General features: G+C 41.3%; 2 protein-coding genes across 2 annotated transcripts; both read right to left on the bottom strand.

Moving 5' to 3' along the window:
* Positions 1-7,554: 7,554 nt before the first annotated feature.
* LOC108105414 (putative odorant receptor 92a) lies at positions 7,555-9,091 on the bottom strand. Its single transcript, XM_017211962.1, has 3 exons — positions 8,277-9,091; positions 8,015-8,213; positions 7,555-7,959 (listed from the first exon to the last, which is right to left on the bottom strand). The coding sequence occupies exons 1-3, from the start codon at positions 9,089-9,091 to the stop codon at positions 7,747-7,749; spliced, it is 1,227 nt and encodes a 408-aa protein (XP_017067451.1). The 3' UTR covers positions 7,555-7,746.
* Positions 9,092-16,242: 7,151 nt separating this feature from the next.
* On the bottom strand, positions 16,243-16,959 carry LOC108105429. Its single transcript, XM_017211999.2, has 2 exons — positions 16,857-16,959; positions 16,243-16,805 (listed from the first exon to the last, which is right to left on the bottom strand). Exon 2 carries the CDS (start codon positions 16,800-16,802, stop codon positions 16,383-16,385), a length of 420 nt encoding a protein of 139 aa, XP_017067488.1. The 5' UTR covers positions 16,803-16,805; positions 16,857-16,959; the 3' UTR covers positions 16,243-16,382.
* Positions 16,960-25,389: the final 8,430 nt, after the last annotated feature.

Here is a 25,389-nt window from a genome sequence, read left to right as displayed (position 1 = left end):
CGTGAATGACCTCCCTCAACGCCCAACAGGCCAAACTGCCCAGACCGCCCACAAAAAGTGACCGCATCGGAGAGGCTTTAATTCCAGGTAAACCGTTCCGTTCCGTTCTGTTCTGTTCCACTTCCACTTCCACATTCCCCAGTGCAATGAACCGCTCTTGCTGGCCCATAACGCCAAAATCCCAGCGGATTGCTGCCAATGATTAACCCTTAATGGCCACTGGGCAAACACACACAAAATATATGCCATATATGAATGCCATTATTCAAGTTGAGGGCTTTTCAAATAATTTTCCAAATTGCTGAAAGGCACTCAGACATTAGATATAGCCCTAAAGTCTATCCTAAACTATTTTCCATTTAATAAAGTAAAATTTTCATATTCGTTCGTTCAATGGTAAAAACCACATTGGATTGGATCAAGCAGAGTTTGGCTAATAAATTCCTGCACAGGGCGAGTGCATTTTTCTTTTGGCCCTTTGGTTTTTCCTTCTCTCTTTTCCGCTGCTTCCTCTTATTGTTTTCCCTTGATTTTAGCTGACTGAACGCATAAATCTGCGGCTGCGTGCGACTTTCGCCACCCGCAAACGCCCACAAGCCGCCTTTATGCTGCCGGAAGACTTGATGAAAATCTTTGTTTTCGTTTCGGGAAATGCTTAAATTATGTTGCCTCGGCGACGCCGGCGACGTTGTTGTAGTTGACTGCCTGGGAACCAAGAACTGCAAATGGCAAATCTTCAGTGGAGTACGGGAAGGGGACCAAAGGGGGAGGGGGGACCAAAGTGCAGCAGTTGACAGGCAAATGAAGTGCAGCAATTTACATAGTTCAACATGCGGAAAGCGGGCGAAGGGCCCAGCGTGAGATACAAGTTGCAGTTCTATGGAAAAGCTTTCTTGGCTCTAAGAACTACTAGGCAAGATTTTCCGGATGTTCGGAATACGATTTTGGAGGGAAAATTGTAAAATCAAAAACCGAAATTCGTTGCCTTTCACTACGAAACTTTATGACTCTTTCCACCTGCGAATTAGGCAAGCAAATTCATAATTTGCTCAGCCACAAAAGGATTGCGAGGAAGAAGGAGTTGTACTTGTCATTCCTGGGCTGTGCTGCCATTACGGCTGCCGCACTGCCTCTCTTGTTGTTTGCCGAATGTTGCTAAAACGTGTGCGCATAAATATTTAAATGCCAAAAAGTCACGTCTTGAATAATTGTTTAACTTGTGTGTGTGTGTGTTAGAGAGAGTGTGTGTGTGTGTGTGTCTTAGGGTGCTATTGCTATTTTAAGAACTTTTTCAACTAAGTGCAGCTGTTACTGTTACGGCCTCTGTACCTTAACTCAGAGCCCTCTAGCCCGCTCTAACCGCTCCCCTAGATTGCCATCATATCCTTATTTCGCCTGCGACTTGCGTCAACAGGCACAAGGATTCATTATTATGAACGCAAATTACTCAAACTCCCACATCCACACCCATGCACGATTAAGTAAGGCTTCTGTGTGTGTGAGAGAGGGTGGGTGGTGCGTTTGCATGTGTGCTGCTGCTGTTAATTTTCATATTAAATCCGTTAAAATGTGCAAATACCCAACAGGCACTCACCGAGCACGGACACGAGGCACGTCGCCCGCCTAGAGATGGCATCGTGCCACGCATCAGCAGTTGCAAGGTCGCTTAGTGGGTTAAGCTTACCCAAAGATATCTTTAGCTGATTCCTTATTCTATTCCCTTTCTAGATTCCCATCTTTCCAATCACTTTCGAGTCACGGCCTCATCTCATCCTTATCCAACCGCACTAAACCAAATCCATTCAAGATGAGGCGAGGCAAAGTCAAGTCAAGAACGATGATGGCGCGTGCCACCCCCGGGTGGGGAATTTCAATAAACGAGCATCGTGTAAGTAAAGTTATTAAAGGTACTTATACAACCGAACCACCAGCAGCAACAGCCTCGCAGCCACCTTTGCTGGCTGTATGTATGTGTAGTTACCTACTTACCTGTGTAACTACTTACATTATGCATATTACTTTCACCCACTTTCCACGGCATTTTTGGCTCTTCAAATGCGCAAAATGTAATACGGGTTGAGGTGAAAACTGGTTGGAAAAAGGTAGCTTGCCACATCGTATCTTAGAAGGAAAGGGTTCCCTCTCATTTGGGAGTTGAAAAATCAGTTTATTTTAGATATTAAACTAATGAAGGTAATTGCTATCTTTACAGCCATAATTATGGCTCAATACTTTCTTATTCTGACAGAGCTAGTAACCTGTAAGAGAGAGAGAGAGTTGCGCAAATACTTTGAGATTTCTATGTTGTTCGTCCTGCGGCATCCTGACCATCGCCTTGAGCATAACAACTTCCATGTGATTGTCAATTAGGTTGGGTCAGTGGTGAACATGTGCATGGTTGCATTTCGCTCCGACAAGCACAAGCATGTGCAGGTCAGGGCTTGACAGCAGGAGCTAAAATTCGCAAAAAAAAGAAAGAGGAAACGCCGAACGCAACTGTACCGCATTTGTGTGCGGGGCAACATTGTGCCATGCCAACCGAATTGTTAATAACTGGCAACTGGCACGTGCTTACCTGCAGCTAACACGACTTTCACCGGCTCCCTGCTTCCCCATTCATCCCTTTTTTATCCTCTACTTTCGAAGGAAGATGGCCATAAAAAGCCAGGGCAAAGGAAACATTTTCACATGCCCACAAATTAGTGGCACATTTGGGAGAAGTTCGCCATGTGTGTGTGTGTGCTTGGATGGGGATGTGTCTTTTGTGGCTTTCATGCAGCAAAGTTGCAGCCACCGAACAACCCACAACAGGCCACAAAAACAGCATTAACTAGCTGACAATCCTTAAAGTGCCTGGGACTACGAGATTCAGGTGGCAAGTTTTAAACTCAAATGGGGGATGTCAAGATGTTAAGGACTAGTAAACTAGCCCAAAAACTAGTAGTAACCAGGCTAAAAAGAAAAGCACATTTGCAGTAACATAAATTCATCATTTTCGGCGATTTGGATAATTGGCGCCCTAAGCGGTCTTCACCGAAACTGCAATTGAAATGCTTCCAAAAAATATTGTTCTTTGTGGATATTCGGTGCTTAATTGAAAACCAACAAGATGCTAATGACAACGAAAAAGTTCAACCGATATGTGTATTTGTGCAGTTCGTGCAAACAAACGGACACGTATCTGTTTTTATAAGCACGTGGAGCTGTCAAGGACATGAAATCGGTAAGTTCATGTTGTTGTTGATTCTGCCGGACAAAGCGAATAGAAAGTGCCCAGATGGGTGGGGCCATCCATCCCATACAGTTCTTCGAATCAATAAAGAGCTCCCGGGCAGTTCACCATTCACCATTCCGAAGCTCATTACAAACAATAAGCAAACAATGACGGCGTACCAGAGGGTAATAAATAAAAATAAAAATAAACAGAAGCAAATAATCAAGTTAAGACTTTAATTTGGGTATTTAAAAAAAAAAGGTTGCAAAAGGCAAGGAAAGTACTCAAAGTATTAACGATAAAAGTCGATTTACCAACCTTTCAGAGGGGAGTGTATCCGCCCATTGATCCTTTACTGATATCTTCATTGGCATGACCTGTCAAAGGCTATCAAACATTAATAAACGGCATTCGGTTGGTTTGGATATCAAATGGTCGTTATTATCACGCTCTTCACTTCACTTCAAAGTGCCAAAACGCCGTGGCAATCACACACATTTTATGGGCTTTGATTGCTTTTGACATTTATTGATTTATTTTTGGCCGTGCAGCCAATGCAGACATGCACTCGTGTGCGTGTGCAGCTGGGATGTAAATATTTATAAATTGCTGATATGCAATTAAAAATTACAGCAACAAAATGACAGCTGCCTCAGGTGCAGCACCACATGAACATGCAAATTAAGCTCCGCTGCAGCTCTTTAAAATGCAAATCTGGCTGCCTGTTCGAGGGTGTTTAAGATTTCCACAATCTCGGATTCAAATTTATTATTTTTAAAAACATCAACTGCGTTTTTGTTATGGGAAGAATTCTGATTAATTTGAGGCAAAAATCCGGAATTTGAGATTTACAGAAATTACCAAATTTTTCATCGGGTTTAAGCCTCTAACTTGGCGAAAACAAGACGCACAGCTGAAAGAACAACTGTTTTGTGCTGCTAACGACCAATACTAACAACCCCTATCACTCGATTTTCGAATTTGGGAAAATCAATTTTGGCCCAAATTTCGCATTTTCGATAAGGGGTACCATCATCAAAATTTTCAAAAAATGCCCAAAAATGAAGTTTTCCAGATTTGAATGCAAATCAATTGGGAATCAAAGCAATCAAATTACGAGCCCTACGAGGTATTACATTCTTCATTTGGACGATTTTTGGTTGTAATATGGCTTAAAAACTGATTTTAATGCGCCACAAATTAAGTATACGTCGTTTGACAGCAGATATCCCGGTTTGGTTGCCGTTTCTTAGCTCTAACTTTGTCAAAGCAAGCCGCATGGCCGCAGCAATGACTGTTTTATGCAGCTAACAACCAAAACTTTAAACCCCTATACTTGCTTTTATAAATATAGTTCAGATTTTTTGGTGCGAGCTCTGTTTTAAGGGCTAAAAAATCAGGAAACCGATTTCTAACAGAAATTTGCAATATTATGTTCAGCTTTTTAGCTCTAGCTTGGCTCAAACGAGACGCACAGCCAACAGAACGACTGTTTTGTGATGCTAACGACCGAAACAAACTTTCCTCATCATTCGATTGATGATTTTGGGAGTTTTAATTTTTAACAAATTTTTGCATTTTCTGTAAGGGGTAACATCATCAAAATTTGCGAAAAATGGAAAGATTTTTACGTTTCAAGGTGGGGACACAGTTTTGATAGAAATCAAATTACGAGCTGAACGAGATATTACATTCCATAATCGGACCATTATTGGCTGAGTTATGGGAATAATAATGTGTCTTGAGGAGAGAAATGAGATAAACCGATTTTCACATTTTTTGTAAGGGGTAACATCATCAAAAATTACGAAAAATAGCAAAAATTTTACTTTTCAAGGTGGGGATACAGTTTTGTTGGAAATTCAAAAACAAACTCAATGAGGTATTGCATTCTCTATTTGGACCATTATTGGCCAAGTTATGAGGAAAATACTGTCGTGTTGAGGGGGAAAATGGGAGTAAGAAATTCTCGTATTTTCGATAAGGGAATCATCATCAAAATTTTCGAAAAACGGCCCAAATTTGACTTATCAAGCTGTGAATGCAATTTTTCTGGAATTTTAATTACGAGTTCATCGACGTATGACATTCCCTATTCGGGCCATTATTGGCTTAGTTATGGACAAAACTACTTTCAGTTGGATCGGAAAATTAGGATTACCCAAATTTGGCTTTATTGATCACCAAAAAAGGAAATCAATCAATAATATTCCCAGATTTAAATGCCTGCTGACTGTTAGGTGATGATTATTTGTATATTTAAAAAGCTTTTGCAAGAAGGAACCAGAAAATGAAAGAGAACCGACAAGCCAAAGATCTTTGGAAGCGCTATCCTCTCTTTCGCTCCTGCACTTTTAAGTTCTCCTTTCTCCTTTCGGCTTTTGCAGCTTTTCTGTTTTCATTCCACGAGTTTTTTTTTCTCCTAGGTTACAGTCGCACATTGTTTTGATTTTAAGTGATTTGAAGTTTGATTTAAAGTGATAGAAATTGATTAAATAAAACATATAATGTAAGTGCAAGGCTGTGTTATAAGTTTTGTTTAATTTATATTGTTTCCTTTGCGAATTTACCTGTTTTATATGCGTAAATGCATTATCCATCCATTATGTGTATAGTGTTCACTATTTATTTGCTATTTAATTCAAAAAATTAAAAGGTACGTAATTGTTTGTTAATAACATCCGCAAGCCTTAACTATAAATTATTTAAAATCAAGTTGAATTTCATAAGGAAGACTAATAAGAAGAAGAACAACATGACAGCTCTGCAGCAAACGGCAGATCTTTAAAACAGCTGTTTTAGCCGTTATCTTCTCTTTCGCTCCCACGCCTTTAAGTTCTCCTTCCATTTTTTTCAGCTATTTAGTTTTCATTCCTCAAGCTGCCCTCCTGAGTTACAGTCGCATGTTGTTTTTGCTTTTAAATTGTGAAAGTTATTGGAAAAATCATACATAGAAAGTAATTGCATGATAGTGTTTTAAGTTTTGTTTAATATATATTGTTTTTATGGTGAAATTAGCTATTTCATGTGGATAAAGGCAAAGGGTGCTCCGCTGGATCAGTGTACAGTACATATGTATAAATACGTTTTTATGTGTACATTTATGTATATACATATGTTCATACTTTTTTGCTATTTAAAGGTACGTATAACTTTGTTAAAAACAACCGCCAAACTAAACGATATTAATAAATATCAATTTTAATTTGAAACTTTAAACTTCCAAACAGGGAAGACTAATAAAAAGAAGAACAACAAGCAAACGGCAGATCTTCAAAACAGCTTTTTTAACCGTTATCCTCTCTTTCGCGCTTGCTGCTTCCCACCACATCTATTCAGTCGGCTGCCATTCCTGAAGCGTTGCAGATTTAAGCTCCGCTAAAATATTGTATCTTTTAAAAAGTGTTAGAAATCGGTAAAACAATCAATACAACGTGGTCGCAAGATTGTGCTTAGAATATTGTTTAATGCATTTTGCATTAATGGTGAATTTAGCTAATTGCAATGCAAAAATGCCAGTGGCGCTGCTCCGGCAGCACTAGCAACTACAAATATAAATTACAAGCAATAATTATATTGCTTTGGCTTATAAAAAGTGGTAAGAATACAAAATAATACTTAAGAAGTGATCGCAGGTCAGTGTTTTGATTTTTGTTCAATATGTACATATACCGTTTTAATGGTAAATTATTTAGGTGTGTTCAATGCGAAAATGAAGGTGGCGCTCTGACGGCAGCACTAGCAACTACAAACATATATTATTCATATACAAAATGTGCAAACAGATATTGTTTTAGCCTTTAAAAAGTGGTAAGAATACGAAAAATAATGCTTAAGAAGTGATCGCAGGTTAGTGTTCTGATTTTCTTTCGATATGTACATTGTTTTAATGGTAAATTATTTAGGTATGTTCTGTGCAAAAATGAAGGTGGCGCTCTGACGGCAGCATTAGCAACTACAAACATATGAAAATGTGCATACATTTATTGTTTTGGCTTTTACGAAGTGGTAAGAACACGAAAAGTAATACTTAAGATGTGATCGCAGGTCAGTGTTTTTATTTTTCTTACATAAGTTCATATATTGTTCTAATTGTAATTTTATTTATGCGAAAATGCATGAGGCTTCGCGGGACAAGTGAAAAAGTGTGACCGCCCTACGTATTTACATATATGGCGTTATCTATGGCGTATGCATATGCAAGCACACATATACGCATACACAGGAGATATATTGGCAAAGGAAGTGGAATGAAGGACAAGCAAGAAATCCCAATAAGAACGCCGAATAAGATGGAAACTTAGGGTAAGTGGCTCTATTTATTTTGGTAAATGGTTTTGTTAAGGCTATAAGCCAATATATTTAATCGAGAAAGTTGGTGATTTTGTTAAGATTGTTATTAGACAGGGCCTACATATGTATGTCAATTTATAAAGACAGGTTAGGTTATGTTTGCTAACAGGTGTCTTATAGTCGAGGCATTATCCAATGTTGTTTATGTTCTTAAGTAGTTTTTCGACTGATTCACTGGTTTAACCATAGTAAGTTGTGCGGAGGAGGGCAAAAAACTGATACGACATGCTGATCACCTTCATGAAGGTGTTAAAAGATATCGGCGGAAAGGTGGGCGGTCTTATGGAGGCGGGCTTCTGACTGCGGGCTATAATAAACTTCAGGATGCGCTTATATTTTGTGCTGCAGGGCAACCAGTTCTGGTTGAAGGCAGAATGGCCAATCCGTGAGCTCTAAAATGTGCCAAAAATATATAAAAATAATATTAAGCCATTTAAAAAGACTCACTGAGGAGATCATCTCATCGCCGTAGTAACAGACCACAAAGACTTGAACCAGAGAGGCTGAGAAAAAGATAAAGTACAGCACAATGTCCTCCACATTGGAGGCCGTAATCTGGAAACCAGCGAAGCATATGACCAAAGAGGCAGCAATGAAGTTCCACAGAATTAGGAAGCTAAAAATGTTGTTCACCTCCTCGCTGAGGCTGAAATATTCGAAAAAGAAATCAGATAAGTCTCTGCAGATTTCGAAATACCCTTCAACCTACTCCAAAGCTCTGGCGTGGTAGACAACCAACTCGTGTAGATATTTGATATTTTCCTCATCTGTGTGCTCGCCGCCATCGTAGGCCTCCAGGTCGTCGGCTATGAAATTAAAATGCATGGTCAGCTGGGTGATGGTTGTGATAAGCAGGAGGTCCACGCAGACATAGGAAACTCCGGCCACATAGGCACAATGAGCCAGTCCCCAGTAGGAAAACCAATAGACTGTCAGATCCGTTTCGGCATCGTAGGGGAAGAGTATGTGAAAGCCGTAGTTACGTTCAAAGATCTCCGAGCCCATGAGGTAGTACTTAATGGTGGACTTAATGGCCGGATAGAAGCTGAACGACGAGGTGTAGGTCATGCAGAGGATGGTGAACAGCGTCATCACCCTGTTCATGTGTTTCCTGTAGTAGGGTACGTGGTATTTCCGCTGTGCCTGCAGGTCTAAGGGGTAAATCTCCTTGAGATCATCCAGTAGTCTCACCAAACGTCTCCTATTCACTGTCAACCCGAACTGCTTAAAGTCAGCCATGAAACTGAAGCCGATGCAAGGTGCCACGGCTGTGGCCTCCAGTAGAGTTGTCGTTGACATGATGTGCACTATGAAGTAAGCGATTTCGCCTACCACATAGGCATTGAAGTTGAGAAAGCCGAGCACTAGATAAAAGCGCAGCAAGTAACGCCTGACCACATTGGGATCCCTGTCCGAGTACAGATCCTCGCCGATGGTCTTGTAAAAGGTCATCGGGAATCGGGTGAGCTCGTCGAAGGTGACCACCTCGTCGTCACCCTTTGCTTTGCGTTTGCGGAACAGCATGACGGAATGCTTTAATCGCCGAATCCATTGGGCTTAAACCTTTTATAGTGTTCGTCAATGGGGTGCCATTAAATTGCCATGAGCCAGCCTGCGCTGACCTCATAATTACTTAATTGAATTTCGGGTAATTGCAGACACCTGCCAACAATGGCTTGCTAAAATATTTAGGCCTTGGCGTTGGCCTGTAGGAATGTTCCCATGGCTACATGATAAAAAACTAAGGTCCTCTAAAGTTAAGAACTTTGGATTGATAGAGAAAAATCATTTATAAAGTAATATGTTTGTGGCAGAGTCTCCCGTTTAAACTTTTGAGAATTGCCAGAACGCTCTTGGGTTTTTCTCCAAGTGCACATATAGAATATAATCCCCGATGGCTGATGCCAAATTAATTCAATTAAATGCCAAAAGGATTTTCAGAGGCAGGCCTCAAAAGTCACCAGCCTTAGACATCAAAGGCAAGTTCGCAAATCAAGTGGCAAATGTAAGTACCATTGTGCCTGGCCTGGCGAGTCCTTGATCCCATACACTCTCAAAATGCCAAACATATATTTATATATATATGTGTGCTTGGTGTATATCCTTATATTAGCCAATCCGTAACGCAGATTTGACGAAGGGTGTGGTTTCCATAACTGCCGCCCCTCTTTTTGGGTCTTCGCATATGTTCGCATCTTGGAATTTTCATGCTGAAAAGGTGCTCGGGCCGCAGCCAGTTTCAATTATTCATTAGGAATGCCGGTCCACTTACACCGAATATATATATCTTAATCTGCAAACAATGTGCTTGCCAGTTTCCTCCATAATGCCAACAAAGGATTGCATTGGATTGCGAAAACAATACCCTGATAAAGCCAAGTACTGTCTTTTGATAGCAAATGTAAAAATAATTCAATAATTATGCTTGAAATTCGCAGGAAAACAATTGGTGCTTCTTAGGTGCTGGCAATTGGAATTAAACGAAGGATTTTCATTTTAAATCTTGATGAGAATTTGCTGGTAGACCTGAAAGTTATTCCCTCGTTATGTGGCCCCCCATAAAAACTGAAATTGCTTAGTGGAAAACTGTCAATGAATCCTTAGAATTCCAGAAATTGCATTCGATGGATAATGCTGTGGCATGCACTAATTGCCAACATGCAACATTCAACATTCAACACAGAGAACATTCCTGATCAGGGACATGGAAAATATATAAATTCGATGATTTGTTTACCTTACGCTTAGTTTGCGGTTAAAGTTTTGCAATTAAATGCTGCATAAATTACATGGCTGTGCGAATGCGTCAAATAATTTACGGCAAATTGAAATTAATTTGAGTTATATTACGATATGTATATATATATATAAGATATATGCCCGCAACCGAATGCACAAGCAAATCAAATGTAAACTTTAATAATAATAATAATTCGGAGCAAAAAAGCCCAAGAGGAGGAAGCCAGCCAGCCAGCCGGTCAGGCAGTCAGACAGTCAGACTTGCAGGCGTCGTTGATGGTCCTGGTAATTAGTTTAAAAAATACTTATTTATGGCCATGGTTGAGTTTGTGAAAACGAGTTGATTTTCGTATATGCCACACTGCCGTGTGTACTGGCCTGGCCAGCAGCAGGCAGTGTGTGTAAACATGTGTGTGTGTGTGTGTGTGTGCAGTGGGTAAACAATTAAATCGGAGATATCAGTGCTCATTGGGCTAATAATTGAGTTAAATATTTGCACATCGCATGCAAATTCAAAACAACTCAGGGCCGTCGTGTGCCATCAGCCATCGTCTGCCTCAAATTGAAATACATTTTAATTTGAAGCGTTGACTCAATTATTAATGCAAATTAATTGTATTGCCATTAGCACAAACGTGCCGCACTCGTACTGGTCTGTCTGTTATTTTTACAGCTAGCATTGGGACAGTGTTGCCCCCACACTGTGGTGCAACAGTTGTCACCTGATCGCCGCCGTTTTATTTGCATTAAATTAATTTTTTAATTAGATCTGCGGGACATATGGCCTGCATGGTCCTGTATATAGTACAGGCAGCTTTTCCTTTGTGTGCGGCCCTGGCCAGGCCATCAGCTGAGCTTCTTCTGCTTGGAAGTATTGTGTTACCCAATTAAAATGATAAGCAAGCTGAATTTGATATCTACTCGCGTAGATGGTCAGATTTAAATTTTGTATAAAAGCGAGCCAAGCTTAAGGCTGTTGGATTAACTTAATCAGCTTCTATTTAGAAGTATTTAAGTTTTAAGTTCTTTTTTTTTTAACCAATTGTCTTCAAGCCCATTAGGCTTAAAAGCCGGCTAACTATCTGGGGAATATATGGCATGCAGGGGCTGGGCATTGTGTGCGCTTAGTGAACTGCATGATTAGTAGTTTTGTAAACACGTGTAATACCCAATTTTAATTTGCATGGCATTTACCGGGAAACAAACTGCAAATGCGCATTAATTTTGCAGTTTCAAATTGCATGCATTTCATGGGAATTATCTATACTTCAATTTACTGGAAACCTAGTGGCAGGTAGCCATCAGGTATCAGCCATCAGCCATCAGCCATCGACAATGGCAATTTAAGAAACATTCTTAAGCCCACACGCAATTGGGCAATTGGTAGGAAAGTTCGTATAGGCCGCAGGGTTTTCCGAAGGGGAAACTTCCATCACTTGTCGATATTTGCCAATGTGCCAGAACAAAAATTTCTATTACAATTTTTGGCTCAATTTTTTGCCTCACTCAGGTTTGAACGAACTATCAAAGGCCAAAGGCGCATTGGGTTTCAAAAGAGATGTGTTTTTGCCCTCCCCCCCGCCTTCTCGCCCTTTCCCTCTCCATTCTGCATTTTCCAGCTGAGAATTGAGCTGTCGGCTGTCCGTACACACAATACCTGCATCTGTGTGTGTATGTGGGGATATGTGTGTGTGAAAGGGTATTCTCGACCATCAAAATGTCCTTAGACATTTCGGTGAAATGTTAGCTCAAATTCCTTTGCAAGTGGTCCGCATTCTTGTCCCTCTAAGCTACTTTGAAAAATCAATTTTTTTCAGATTATTTAGCTTTTTGATATAATCTTAGAATTTATCTTAAGACTTTCTTGGTACTTTAATCAGTTTGTGGCTTAGTTATTAAGCAACTTAAAATGTGTTTTAAATAATAATTAATATTCAAGTTACAGTCCCTGGCAGAGCATCAGGAGTCGTTTTGATCGTTTTTCTCCCTGCAGCTTTTCCGGTCTTTTTCTTTTTTTGTTCATTTTTCCTTGTTGGTATAATATTCAAATTGGTTGGCCGGGCAAAGAAATGCAAACTCAAAGAGGTCCCTTCCACCTTCTTCTACACAGGATGCCCATTTTTTTCTTCCTACCTCCGAGATGGTTCTCGGGCACTGCTTCCGACACTACCAACATTGTTTGCGAGTGGGGCGAAATATCATCCATCGGTCCTTGCAGCAGGCCAAAGGTAACGAAATCTGCCCAGAAAGCGTAAGGCAAGCCATTAAATGCTCGATTTGACACACACACACACGCACGCACGCTCAGGTGGAAAACTTTTGGGGGTGAGAGGAAGGGAAGGTGGGAAAGAAATAGATAACGCTTTAATTGGAATAGAACACTTTCCTTTGGCAACACAAAGCAAAGGCAAGAGCAGCGAGGAAAATGCAACAAAATGAACTCAAATCGGAGCTATACTTCAGCTGCATAACGGTAAATGCAACGGTAAACCTCTGCTCCTCTACACATCTCCTCCTCTCCATCTTCTATTCCCTCCTTTAGCGTTTATGGCCACTTAACGCGTAACGGTAAAAACGGCCATCGACAAAGAAGAACAAGAAGAAGAAGATGGAGATGGAGAAATTCTTGCAATTTATTGACTACCACAACCAGCGGACATCGTCCATTGATTGCCAATTGATTTGTCGAGTGTGTGGGCGTGCCTAGGGGGGGCTAGGTTGGTGGCCGTCTGTTGGGAACTAGTAGGTTCTAGTGGGCGTGGCAGTCGGGTAAAGTGTGGCCAAGTAAAAGCACAGAAGTCAATGTTGATCGTCGGTCTTGGGCAAGTGTCCAGTGCCCGCATGAGTCACTATTAACCCGTGTTTGTTCTGCTGTCAGAAAAATGACCCGGGACTAGACTACCCTCCCTCCTATGGCGTGACTGCTTTTTAAATATAAACCAAAGAAGGGTTTCACAATTCTGGATCTTTTCTTGCCAGAGAATTGCAGTTACCCATAAAATAAATGATATTTTTCAAGACAATTTGGAATCCTTAAAGGGTTAAACAACTTCACTGGCAACTTATGACCCGAAATGAACAAGAGGAGCTGTCCAGGACTTGCATATTCGTTAAATTTACCGCAGAAAGCGAGACGGAGAAAGGTCCTGAGCCTGAAAGGAGACAGCACATAGACCACATAGCTTATGCAGACGAGACCGAGACCGAGCAATGGAGTGCCGTAAACGGAGCAGCTGCACAGATAGAAAAAGGAAATCAGTTTGCTATAAACTTGATATTATATAAGATTTATCAGATTCATATATTATGCCATTGCTTACCACTTGGTTAGCCCTGGATGATACTGGCACTGGGAAATCTGAGAAGATCAACAAATTGATCAGCATATCATATCAGTTTTTCTTTCCGTGTGCAGATGGCACTGGAGCACGAGCAGAAACCGTTGCCGTTGCCGTATCCGTGCACCCGGACTCGCACACCGGAGCCGGAGTGATGGCCCGTGGCCCAGGAATCGCAGCGGAAGGGTATCCCCCTTCCAAAGGGTTTCAGGATGCCAGGACGAAGTACCAGGAGGCGGCAGTCGGCAGTCGGCAGTCGGTAGTCGGTAGTCGGCAGACAAAAGCACGCAAAAACTTTGTTGCAAAACACTTAGCACACACATATGAATGTGGGGCAGGCGACAAAGGTGTCAGGAAAGATGTTACCAGGATTATGATTATATATAGATAAGGAAGGATAGGGATTTCCAAGTTATGTCTCAATGAAAGTAAGGAAGGATTTTCAATTCAAATCAAAAGCTAAAAGAGATGTAAATCGGAGGCGCCACATTGGTCGCCTGAATTTTACATGTTAAATGCGCGCCGCCACACATTTCTCATTGAGTGCGGCTATGCGGAGTACGAGTGCAAGGATGCCGGTGTATGAGTGTGTTGTGCATTGTCTGGTTAGTCCTTTCCGCATATATTTGAAAATAAAGTTACGACAAGTTGCACTCAATTTTCAGCATTTACTGTCAGCGCACAGGCACGCCATGCCACGCCATGCCACACCAGCCAGTTGAGCAGTGCAGTGCAGTACAGTGCCAGTCGGGGAAAGCGGAAGCAGGGCGAAAGGAGGGAAAGTGAGGGACTGGGCCCAAGCCACTGAGCCAACAAAAACTGTGTCAGGCACAATGATGGTGGACAGTGGATAGGACTCACAGGGAAAACAAAAGCCAGCCACCACACACAAACAAAAAACAACAAAAAACCAGGGTCAAAATGATGGAATAATCAGTTAGTTAGTAAAAGTATTTACTAAATGTGGCAAGAAGGAGAAGAAGGCAAATAATTTTTAACAGCAAATTGGGAAAAGGTTCTTGGCTTAATAATATTTTAGTTATCAGTTTTTTTTCTGTGTGTAAAACCGAAAGACAAGCAACGCATAAAGCGCTTGAAATGAATACGTGTAACAATTGTTCACCCTCTTGGGGCCCTCCCCTCTGTATGCCACGCCCATGGGCATAGCAGCCCCTTGACCCCGTCGACTGCTGTTCTTATGCGATTTGCAAACATTTTCATTATGGTCATGGACATGGAAGGGAGCGTGCTACTAAATTGATCAGGAATATAGTTTTACATATGCATGAGAGAAATCTCCTGGAAGGAAGCTGTATCGTTGCAGGTGCCCAAGGTCCGCAAAGTGGGAGGAATATATTATAGGCCAACGTTTTAAATTGAAACATGATCTCAGCATAGAATGGGTGCTCTAATAGCAATCGACAAAAGTTACTTTCTAAAACACAAAACAGCAGTTAAGATCCAGAAGGATAATTAATAGCTAAGGCATCCCGGGGAGTACGTGATTTTCGGATCTGACTCCTACTTACCATTCACAATAACCCTTTGGGAGATGGTTCCCAGAGTGATGACTGGTAAAAGTAAATTCCTTGAAGTGCTGAGTTAGCGATAAGCGACTTTCGAAGGACAATGAATGGTAGACTTCAACGGTACGTGAGTCCTGGCCTGTGGTCGCCGTGACTTGTCTTCTTGTCACTCCTCCTCGTCCCTCATCCTCGCCAAGCAGCACCATTTCCCAAATGAGTCCGATGTGGTTGCATTTTTGCTCAGCAAGAGCGTACACTCGGAAAAACCATAACTTGATTTGCACAAGAAAGGTGGCTAAATGGGCAGGAGTTATTACAGTTTAACTTCATTAATAGTTAATCTTCAGAATGCTTTCACTTTGTTTTTATTTAAAACTCATCTTCTGTCTTTTAGAAGGAGTTGGTCAACATGGCCAGTAGATTTTTGGCGTGTGTCTGGTGGACTCGGCAACCGGAGATAAGCTCTGCAGGTGGTTGGCCCACTCCCCCACTTCTGCCCACATTTGCATATGGAATTGTGTGGTGCGTGTGAAGTAACGCCAACGCAAAAAGGGGGGGAGGGGACTGGCCAAAGTGGGGAACGAACGAACGAACGACCACCACCCACATGCGCATCTCATCTCATCTCTCGCATTCTGAAAAATGTCACAAGCTGGCTGTCACCGCCTCCGGCAGCTGCAAGTGTGTTTAAATTTCAACAAATTAGCTTAGTAAATTAGCTGCTCATAAATCTGTGGCCATAAAAACACGGACGCGGATACGGGATAGAAGAGTGGTGGATAGCAGGGGAGAGACGTACCGCTGGGATTTTTCATTCACGGAATGAAAACGAAGAGAGACAGTTGGGACAGGCAGAGCGACAGCATCTGTCATTGGCTTAGTTTCCCATTTTGGCCAAGAACTATAGACCATAACCAACATAATTAACTGTATCCAGTATCACGTACGTACACGAGGAGGTGGCACCTACTTTTGTAATGATTTTCGGGATTTAGTTCGGTCTGTAATGACCACATCCAGGCATCCCCTCTAGTGGTCATCCCCGTCCAAAAGGAAACTATTTTTGGATATGTCAGTGATTAAAACTGATTTAATGCGGAGCTGGGCAATAGAGATTTAGGTAGTCGTCATGCTGCATCTTGCTGCATCTCACGAGCTCGCTGGCACTTCGGACTCCAGTGATAAACTTGGTAATGGGTCCGTTAAAACCATTTAGTTTCCCTTGGATGCGTTAGACTTGCTGGGATCGGTGTCACCTTGTCCACCCTCCTCCAGTTCGGCATGTCCTATAGGTCCAGGTGGTACATAGGGATGGCCCAGCCGGTTGTGATAGATTCCAGCGGAACGTAGGCGATCGTCCAGTTGGCCACGGTTGGGCATCAGCTCACCCTGGCTGGGATCCACCATACGGTGGGCCACTTGTCGTCCGATGCTCAAGAGCTGACCAGTTCGGTAAGTGTGTGCTGGTCCGTCACGTGGCACCAATGAGTTCAACTCCGCAGCCGCCCGGCTGCCGGACAATTCCGGGCAACTCAGCAATATGTCACGGGTACGTTTGGAATTTTGCTTGACCAATTTTTCGACAATCTTACTGATCTTAACCTGATCCTCCGTCTTTATTTGATTGGTCATATTCTGTAGGTGTGTTAAATAGTTGGGGTTAGGAAAACCTTCTTAAGAACTTACGTAGTTTTTTTTTGCTTTTTGGAAAAATTGAAAAGTTTTATTTCAAAAGTGCTAGACACGAGGCTCCAAATCTGAATACTGGCAGGGGGTAAACCGATTGAAAAAACGACTACTGAAAGACAACTTTATAAAGCCTACTTTGATCTATAAAATCGGTGTGATTAGAGTATTGGTTTTTCAGCACTTAAGTTAATTAAGTGCTGTGAGTTGTTTAGGGAAATTATTAGTCATATTAGGAAAAAGTTTTCCACTTCCACTCCCTGCCTTGCTGCCTTGCTGGCTCTTATCAAAACCAAGTTTATTTCCTCATTTTTCGCTTGGCCAGCACAGCAAAAGTACTGCTTCGCCCTCGTCTTTCGAGGTTGCTGCACTCAGAGTACACATAGACAAAATTATATCGAAAGTATATAGTTAGGAATCGAAAGTAATATGTGAAAGTAGTTGGCAGTTAGGATTTTTCTGGAGAGCAGAGATATATAAGCTGGCGAAAAAGGTTTTCCACACATGGAAAACTCACACAACTCACAGAAAAACACATGGAAAACATGTGCATTTGAATGTGAATATCAAATGGATGTCGAGCTGTGTAGCATTTGGCGAAGGACTTTCAAGGTCCTGGCACGTGGGCCACATTAGGACCAAGCCAGCCCAGAAATAAGTTGTAAAGTGGAGTGCTGAAGGGGGGGTAGGGCAGTGGGGTGCTGGGCTGGTGGACTGCTGGGCTGCTGGGGTGACGGCCATTTCCAAGCAGTTAAAATAATTGCAACAAATTTTCAAGTTTTCCTTATTATCCCTTTTTGCATGCTCCTGCACATAATCCAAACGCAAACAACAGACTGCAGCATGGGCGGCACCCAAAGGGGGTGGGTGTTTGGGCTGCCTGTGCGAGCTCGGGGCGGCAGCCACATAAATGTTTTAAGCTGTTGTGAATTATGGTAATGAATGTCAGCGCAAACTTCCGGATGCCTGGGCTCAGACCGAAGACCAGACTCGGCTAAAGCCTGCCATATCCACCTGCCCCCCTCCCTCCGCTCGTGCTTCTCATGCTTCCAAACGGTGTGGTGGCCTATCCACCGCCGCCCCTCCCTCTTGTGTCCTTTGTTTTGGCCGTCTTTTGTTCTTGGCCACGTCGCCTCGTCGCCACTCGACATTGGCCAGTGGCAACGGCGGCGTCGGAAATGCAACGTTTTCAGCTGCATGCGAAACATAATTGACAAACGGTTACAATGACAATCGCCGACTGGGGGTCGGTCAACCCTGGATCCAAATCGCTGAAGAATTCTTATTTTCGATTCTAATTATCGAAGACAGAAGCTTCAAAAACAGGGAACAAGGTGCAAAAGCACAGTAAATACTCTCTAGATGAGAGGTATTCGAAAACCGCCTTCTCTTTTTTCATATTTCCTGCATTTTCAAGTTGCTTTGGCACCACTATGCGCGTCGCATGCCGCAAGACAATGCCACAATCCGCAACAATGCTGCTGTTGCTGCTGCTGCTGCTGCTGCTGGCCTGGCCAAGCACAGTCTGCCAGGTGGGTCTGCCCCTGACCGGGGCGTATCCGTTGGGAATCCCCACCACCTGGAGGCCACCAGGCACACCAACGGCACTCCTGATTTACGGCGTCGCGCATTGCCATTTTTACCCGTCCATAAAAAATTGGACACCAGTTGATAGAAGCTCCAACTTGTCGCAATGCAGCAGGCAGGCGCCTCGTCGAAAACCGCAAACAGCTCCTCCAAGCCACCCACCCACTAGGCGGGCATTGAAGGGCAATTGCTTATCGAGGGAAAGGCTGGAGGCGAGTTAATCGAAAAGAATCACAAGTTCTCGATAAGTAAGCTTCGATACAAAAAAGGAGCTTAAATTAAATTCGCTAAAGCTGGAAAAAGGGAAGATTTAATGAAGGCTTAACTGGGGCTTAATCTGATATAGTGAAACTAATACAGATTATGATCAAATATCGCTAGCTAGGCTTTTGTTTCTCGTTTAAAAAATCCAACATTTGCCATTAAATTAATTTAATTTTTAAATTATCAAATTTTGTCGATGAAAAGAAGCTGATTTTTGAACAAAGCCCTCATTAATCCGCAACTAATTGAGCGATTATCGGCAAATTCCTTGTGGGGGAACAGCTTTTGACAACTTAAGCGGTTAGTTAGTTAGTTAGTTACCTTGTAATGGCTGCCACGCCCCTTGGCCGTCTGCCACTCTGTTACCCCAGAGTCAAGTGGCCGGTTGTAATTTCGTTAATCGATAAAGTGTCAGATTAACAATGCTCGACATCGACATCCAGCAATGACAGCCAATGGCTTTGCCATGGATATATGTGTTTGCAATATGCCATTGACACCTCAGTTTTCGGCAATTACGCCCACGGGACCACGCCCACCACTTACGATGCACAAACCAAAGTCTAAGAACTTCTCGATCCTCCGGTTTAGCCCCTTTCCGTTCCGCCGTTTCATCGCCGCTCACTCAATGTCGCATTAGTCACACAAAGAGGAATTTTGATTAAATAAGCTGCCACATACAAACACTCTAACACGTGGGCATGCCACACCCACTTTACACTTGAAGAAAAGTTTAATAATGAAAGAAACTAAACTTGCAGCTGGTTGGGTTGTTCAGGAGAGTCAGTCTTTGGTAGAGTTTTTAGGAACGAGATGATGATGAGCCTAAAGTCTGGGTCACACATTTTCTTCAAGTGCAGAGCTCTACTTGCCACCTTCTGCAATCTGCAATTGCATTCGCCAGATGCGCTTCATTTGACAGAAATTTAAATTCGATTAGCCAAAAGTGTTCGTGTCCGTAACGACAGTTCATGTCCGCAAATCCGCAAATCCGCATCCGCAGTCGTGTGTCCATTGAACGGCTACAACTCCATCACCATCTGCATCTGCATCTCCATCTGCATCCTAAAGTCCCGAAGTCTCCGTCCACATCCACGACGAATGCCAATAACGCAAAGTCCTGGCTTATATCCCTGTCAAAATGGCACGGCCATGGGGCGGCAGCCCCGGCAGGGGGTAGGTGTTGATTGGCAACACGAACTCGAGGGGGTCAAAAGTTGCAAATGCCGAAGAACAAACAGCAACAACAACAACAACAATAAAAGGAATTGGATTGGAATGACTACTGCAGGAACTTGTTGCGCTCTCCCTCCGAGTTTCCAGGGTCGCCCGCGGCTGTTCGGGACGGAAGGGGCTCGGACACGTGGTAGCAGTTGCGGTTCGTGGCCCAAGCCAGATGGATTTTCGTGTGCAAATAAATTTGACAGCTGCTAGTCGGGATTAGGATAATGCCCTTTCTCCTCGGATCATTTTGGATATTCTCGGTTTTGCGATATTTCACGATTGTCAAGTTTTAATATTTAATCGATTTTTTTTGTTTTGAAAAACTTAAAAAGAAGGTTTTCTAGTTTTAAAGTTTAAAAGTCACCCAACATGTTGATTGCATTTCCCATTTCCAAATGCAATTTTCCCATGTTTAAGGTTTCCATTTCAAAGTGAAGGGCATTACGCAATGGTTAGCCCTTGCAAATCCCAATTTCCCTGTTGTTTTCCACGATTTTTCCGTTTGTTTTTGTTGCATACTTTGTGTGATTTGCCAACGAGCTTGTCAACACCAACACCCCCCTGGGCTTCTGGCTCTGGAAAGGGGTTTCCAAATAATGTGGATGGAGGTCAGATGAGTGGAGCTGCTCGCTGGCTGGCTGGTTGACCGGTTGTGATTTGTTTTTCCTTTTTTTTTCTCTCAAATGCATTTCGCTTGCTTGTTGTCTGCGCTGAAAGAAATCAAAGAGTATTAAGTTTAGGTTGAAGATAAAACTAAGCTTAGTTGGGAAGATTAAACTAAGCTTGATCTTAAACCAAAGTTGGAAAATTTGAAAGGCTAAGAAGTTAAGATTACTACACAAATCTGGGGAGCTAAAAGGTTTTTCTGAGTTATTTTTCACTGTGCTTTTTTCTATTTTCCATTTTCCATTTCCCAATTCACCCACACACACACACACTTTCGCACACCTTTCTGTTGATGTTTTTGCCGTTTTGTTGCTGCCGCGTCCGTATGTAGCATAATTTTTTAAGCACATTTCAAATCAATTTGAGTGTTAAGCCATGTCCGACTGACCAATCGACTGGCCATGTGGAAATTGAATGGATCACAGGTCACATGGAAATGGCAATGGAAATGGAAATGGGGAGTGAAATGCTCCGTTAATCATTTAACTCAATTAGGCATAATTAAGTTTTATTTTTTTTTCGTCGTCGTCGGGGGCGGTGTCGGTGTCGGTGGGTTTTTGGGGGAATTTGTAATGAAGAGTCAAATTGCAATGACACAAAATGTAGGAATAAATAATACCAAGATGGCTATCGCTATCTGGAGCATGAGAATTGCTTTTTCAATTACAATTACAATTAATAGCTGAAAAAAAAAGGTCGTGTTCCGTCGCTTTCAAATTCAATCACGTGAAAAGAGTTACAGCTTCCCTTTCCCAATTTCTCTTTTCCCTTTTAATTAAGTGGATCATTTAAATGTGATTATGTTTTGTTTTTGACTTTGTAATTCCCCTTACAGCGGCTGGGCAAGTCAATATTATTAGTTTGCTGCCAAATATGAAATGTAATATCTCATTGACTTTTTTTTCGTATTCTTATCAAAAGTGCATTCACAGTTTGAAATGTCAAATTTGGGCCATTTTTTTTAGAAAATTTTACGATGTTACCCCTTATCGAAGATGCGAAAATTTCTTACTCCCATTTTCCTCCTCTCATATCTTGGCCAATAATGGTCCAAATATGGAATGCAATACCTCGTTGAGTTTGTTTTCGAATTTCCAACAAAACTGTTTACCCACCTTGAAAAGTAAAATTTTTGCTATTTTTCATAATTTTTGATGGTGTTACCCCTTAACGAAAGTGTGATATTTGGCTTCTCCCCATTTCCCCCAAACTAAGGTAGTATCCTCCTCATAACTAAGGCAATAATGGTTCGAATATGGAATGTAATACCTCGTTGAGCTCGTAATTTAATTTTCAATAAAACTGTATCCCCACCTTGAAACGTAAAAATCTTTCAATTTTTCGCAAATTTTGATGATGTTGCCCCTTACAGAAAATCCAAAAATTTGTTAAAAATTTAAATCCACAAAATCCTCAAACCAATGATGAGGAAAGTTTGTGTTGGTCGTTAGCTGCTCAAAACTGTCTGCGTTTTAGGTCTGAGCCCTTCTTTTGACCAAGTTATAGGAATAAATCCGACCAAAACTATGATAATTTTCCGTCGAAATCCATAATCCTGATTTTGGTCTCAAACTAACAAGAATTCTTCCAATAACAAAGCCAATAATTGTCGGAATGTAGAATGTGATATAGCGTTGAACTCGTAATTTAAATTCCAATCGATCTGTGTCCCCACCTCAAAAAGTCACAATTTTGTGGATTTTCTCAAATTTTGATGATGTTACCCCTATCCCTTTATCTCATTTCTCTCCTCAAGACACATTATTATTCCCATAACTCAGCCAATAATGGTCCGATTATGGAATGTAATACCTCGTTGGGTTTGTTTTCGAATTTCCAACAAGACTGTATACCCACCTCGAAAAGTTCAATTTTTGCTATTTTTCATAATTTTTGATGATGTTACCCCTTATCGAAAGTGTGAAATTTGGCTTCTCCCCATTTCCCCCAAACATTGGTAGTATTCTCCTCATAACTAAGGCAATAATGGTCCAAACTTTGAATCTAATACCTCGTTGAGCTCGTAATTTGATTTCCAACAAAACTGTGTCCCCACCTTGAAACGTAAAAATCTTTCCATTTTTCGAAAAATTTTATGATGTTACCCCTTACAGAAAATCCTAAAATGTGTTAAAATTTCAAACTCACAAAATCTCTAAACCAATGATGAGGAAAGTTTGTTCTGGTCGAAAGCTGCTCAAAACAGTCTTTGGTTTAGCTCTGAGGCTTGTTTTGGCTAAGTTATAGGAATAAAACCGATCCGATATAGTACCATTATCTGTCGAAACTCAAAATAATGATTTTTGGCCAAAAGTAATCAGAATTATTCTCATAACAAAGTTAATAATTGTCGGAATATGGAATGTCATACATCAATGAATTCGCAATTAAAATTCCATTCGAACTGCATTCACAGTTTACAATGTCAAATTTTATCCGTTTTTCTCAAATTTTGATGATGTTACCCCTTATCGAAAATGCGAAAGCTGATTACTCAAATTTTCCTTCTCAACAAGACAGTACTGTATCCATAACTAAGTCAATAATGGTCCAAATATCAAATGCCATACCTCGTTGAGTTCGTTTTTTAATTCCTAATAAAACTGCATTCACAGTTTAAAATGTCAAATTTTTGCCATTCTTCCCAAAAAAGACAATGTTACCCCTGACAAAATATCCAAAATTTAACCATAAAATGAATTTCTCAAAATCGAAAAAAAACAATGATGAGGGTCGCTGGATTTGGTCGATAGCTTCACAAAACAGTCATCCTTTTAGCTGTGCGTCTTATTTTGACCAAGTTAAAGATATAAAGCCAAAAAAATGTTAATTTTCTGTTAGAACAATTTTCAAATTTCGGTTAATGCCGATTTCCCCCTCAAAAATGGTATTATTCTAACCAAAATCTCATCAGCTCCTGTAAGCCTTTCTGTACGTACAACCATTATTATTACTTCAGCTTTTAGTTAATTAATAGATAAGCCTTTACCTTGGATTTCGTTTTATAAAATTGAACTGAAATGAAAAACTCCATAATTTAGCATTTTAATGACATTTCCCGCTTTATTTAATTAACTTTTTGCTTTGTCCAACTTTCTGGGCAGCCATTTAAAATGATGTCCATTTCCCGGGCATTCTAGATTTGCACTTTTCATGGGTTTTTCTCACTTTCCTGATTTTCCGTTAGTCTGATATTTCAGCTCCCAAAGGTAGGCAACACTTTTTTGCCACTTGATAGGCAAAAGAAAACTTTTGCCTGGATTTCCGATTTGCGTGTGTCCTGTCCGTCCTTTGTGTGTTTATGTGTCCCCATGCGTGTGTGCGTGTGTGTGTGTGTGTGTGGCAGGCAAACAGAAGAGTGAAAGTGGTGAAAGATTAACTCAAACGCCTTTACACGGCAACACCCACACAGTCGCCGAGAATCTCGGCGTCGGTTGAATTTTGCCAACTTGTTGCGCAAACGACAAAATTTCCAACTCAAAACAATACGACACATGCGTGGGCAAAGGGGGGCGTGGCTGAAATTGAGTGAAACAGTTGAGTAACTTTTGGTTATTTGTATTTTGCTGTTCTTTGTTCGGTCGAGTGAAAAGGGATGATGGAAAATGACTCACGGAAAAGGCATTTAATGATCGATTTGATAGGGAAAGGGGATTAAAGGAAGTCTGATTAGCCACAGTCTGATATTTTTGGAAATATTTCTTATAACTTTAAATTTAAAAATAATATTGATCTGTTTTTTTTTCGAACTTTGCGTTCACTCGTTATTGACGGCAAGTGCACTTCTCGCTAGCTATTCTCTTTATAAATACATATACATATGCATATATATATATATACATATACATAAATTTATATATATATGTATGATTAAAAAGTTCTTCTTTTCGGCGAGTCCCCTAGCCCGCTGCCTCGCCCCTCTCGCCGGCCCTTGGCCGCTTAATTGTTGTGTTGTTAATTAACTGAAATCGCATTAATAAAGTTACTTGAAAATGCGCTTGCCAGCGTGTGTGTGTGTGTGTGTGTGTGCGTGGTTACTGACGACGAGAGCGTGACACGGACTGATGATTCTCACGAATATTAAATTCGTTATTTAAAATCAATTTTAATTTCCATATCAAATTGGAAAGTTAGATGGGTTTAAGGTTCTCTTACTATGTCTAAAGGTTTCGTTCTAATCATCTCAAACCATTTTCTTGTTCCTCAAAAATATGTTGATTTGGGTTCTATATCAATTTAAACTCTGATATATTATTGATACCCTATAAATGGAGTATCATCCCACAGTGGGGAACTGCCAGCTCTAGAAAGGCTGTTTGTCTGGTCGTTTTCTGTGTGTGGAGCCGCCGCAGCGCATAAAAAGTTTTAATTGGCAGGCGACGAAGTTGACCTGTGACCTCTGGCGGGACACACACGCACACACACACTCGCCCAGAACGAGCACACTCACACACTCGCAGAGGAGCGACAACAATTTTTAAGTGCATTTTGAAATGCACATTTTATTTCTCATCTTTCCCTGCGTGTTGCGCTGCTTCCTCTTTCTTCAACTTGTGTGTGTGTGGAAAATGGGAAAACACGCACACAACTTACAATTGCATTACATTTTGCATACATTCTGTGTGTGTGTGTGTGTGTGTTTAATTTTAATGCGGAGAAAACGCCAAGTTTAATAGCCAAAATGAGTTGTTAACACACTTTAAAAATGTATGCGCCAAAAAATGAAAAGGTGAAAAGCGAAAACGAGGGGGGTAGCGTAATCGGAATTTATTTATTTTGCATATTTGTACAT

The sequence above is a fragment of the Drosophila eugracilis genome, unplaced genomic scaffold (assembly GCF_018153835.1).
Source record: "Drosophila eugracilis isolate 14026-0451.02 unplaced genomic scaffold, ASM1815383v1 contig_2167, whole genome shotgun sequence".
Taxonomy (NCBI): domain Eukaryota; kingdom Metazoa; phylum Arthropoda; class Insecta; order Diptera; family Drosophilidae; genus Drosophila; species Drosophila eugracilis.
Note: the sequence above shows the minus strand (reverse complement) of the source record. Positions and strands in the feature narration are given on the sequence as shown.

Excerpts from the sequence above, each read along its gene's own strand:
- LOC108105414 (XM_017211962.1), bottom strand. The coding sequence starts at position 9,091 with ATGCTGTTCCGCAAACGCAAAGCAAAGGGTGACGACGAGGTGGTCACC. Across the intron at positions 8,214-8,276 it reads TACCACGCCAGAGCTTTGGA|CCTCAGCGAGGAGGTGAACA; the intron begins GTAGGTTGAAGG and ends CGAATATTTCAG. Across the intron at positions 7,960-8,014 it reads GCGATGAGATGATCTCCTCA|AGCTCACGGATTGGCCATTC; the intron begins GTGAGTCTTTTT and ends GGCACATTTTAG.
- LOC108105429 (XM_017211999.2), bottom strand. The coding sequence starts at position 16,802 with ATGACCAATCAAATAAAGACGGAGGATCAGGTTAAGATCAGTAAGATT.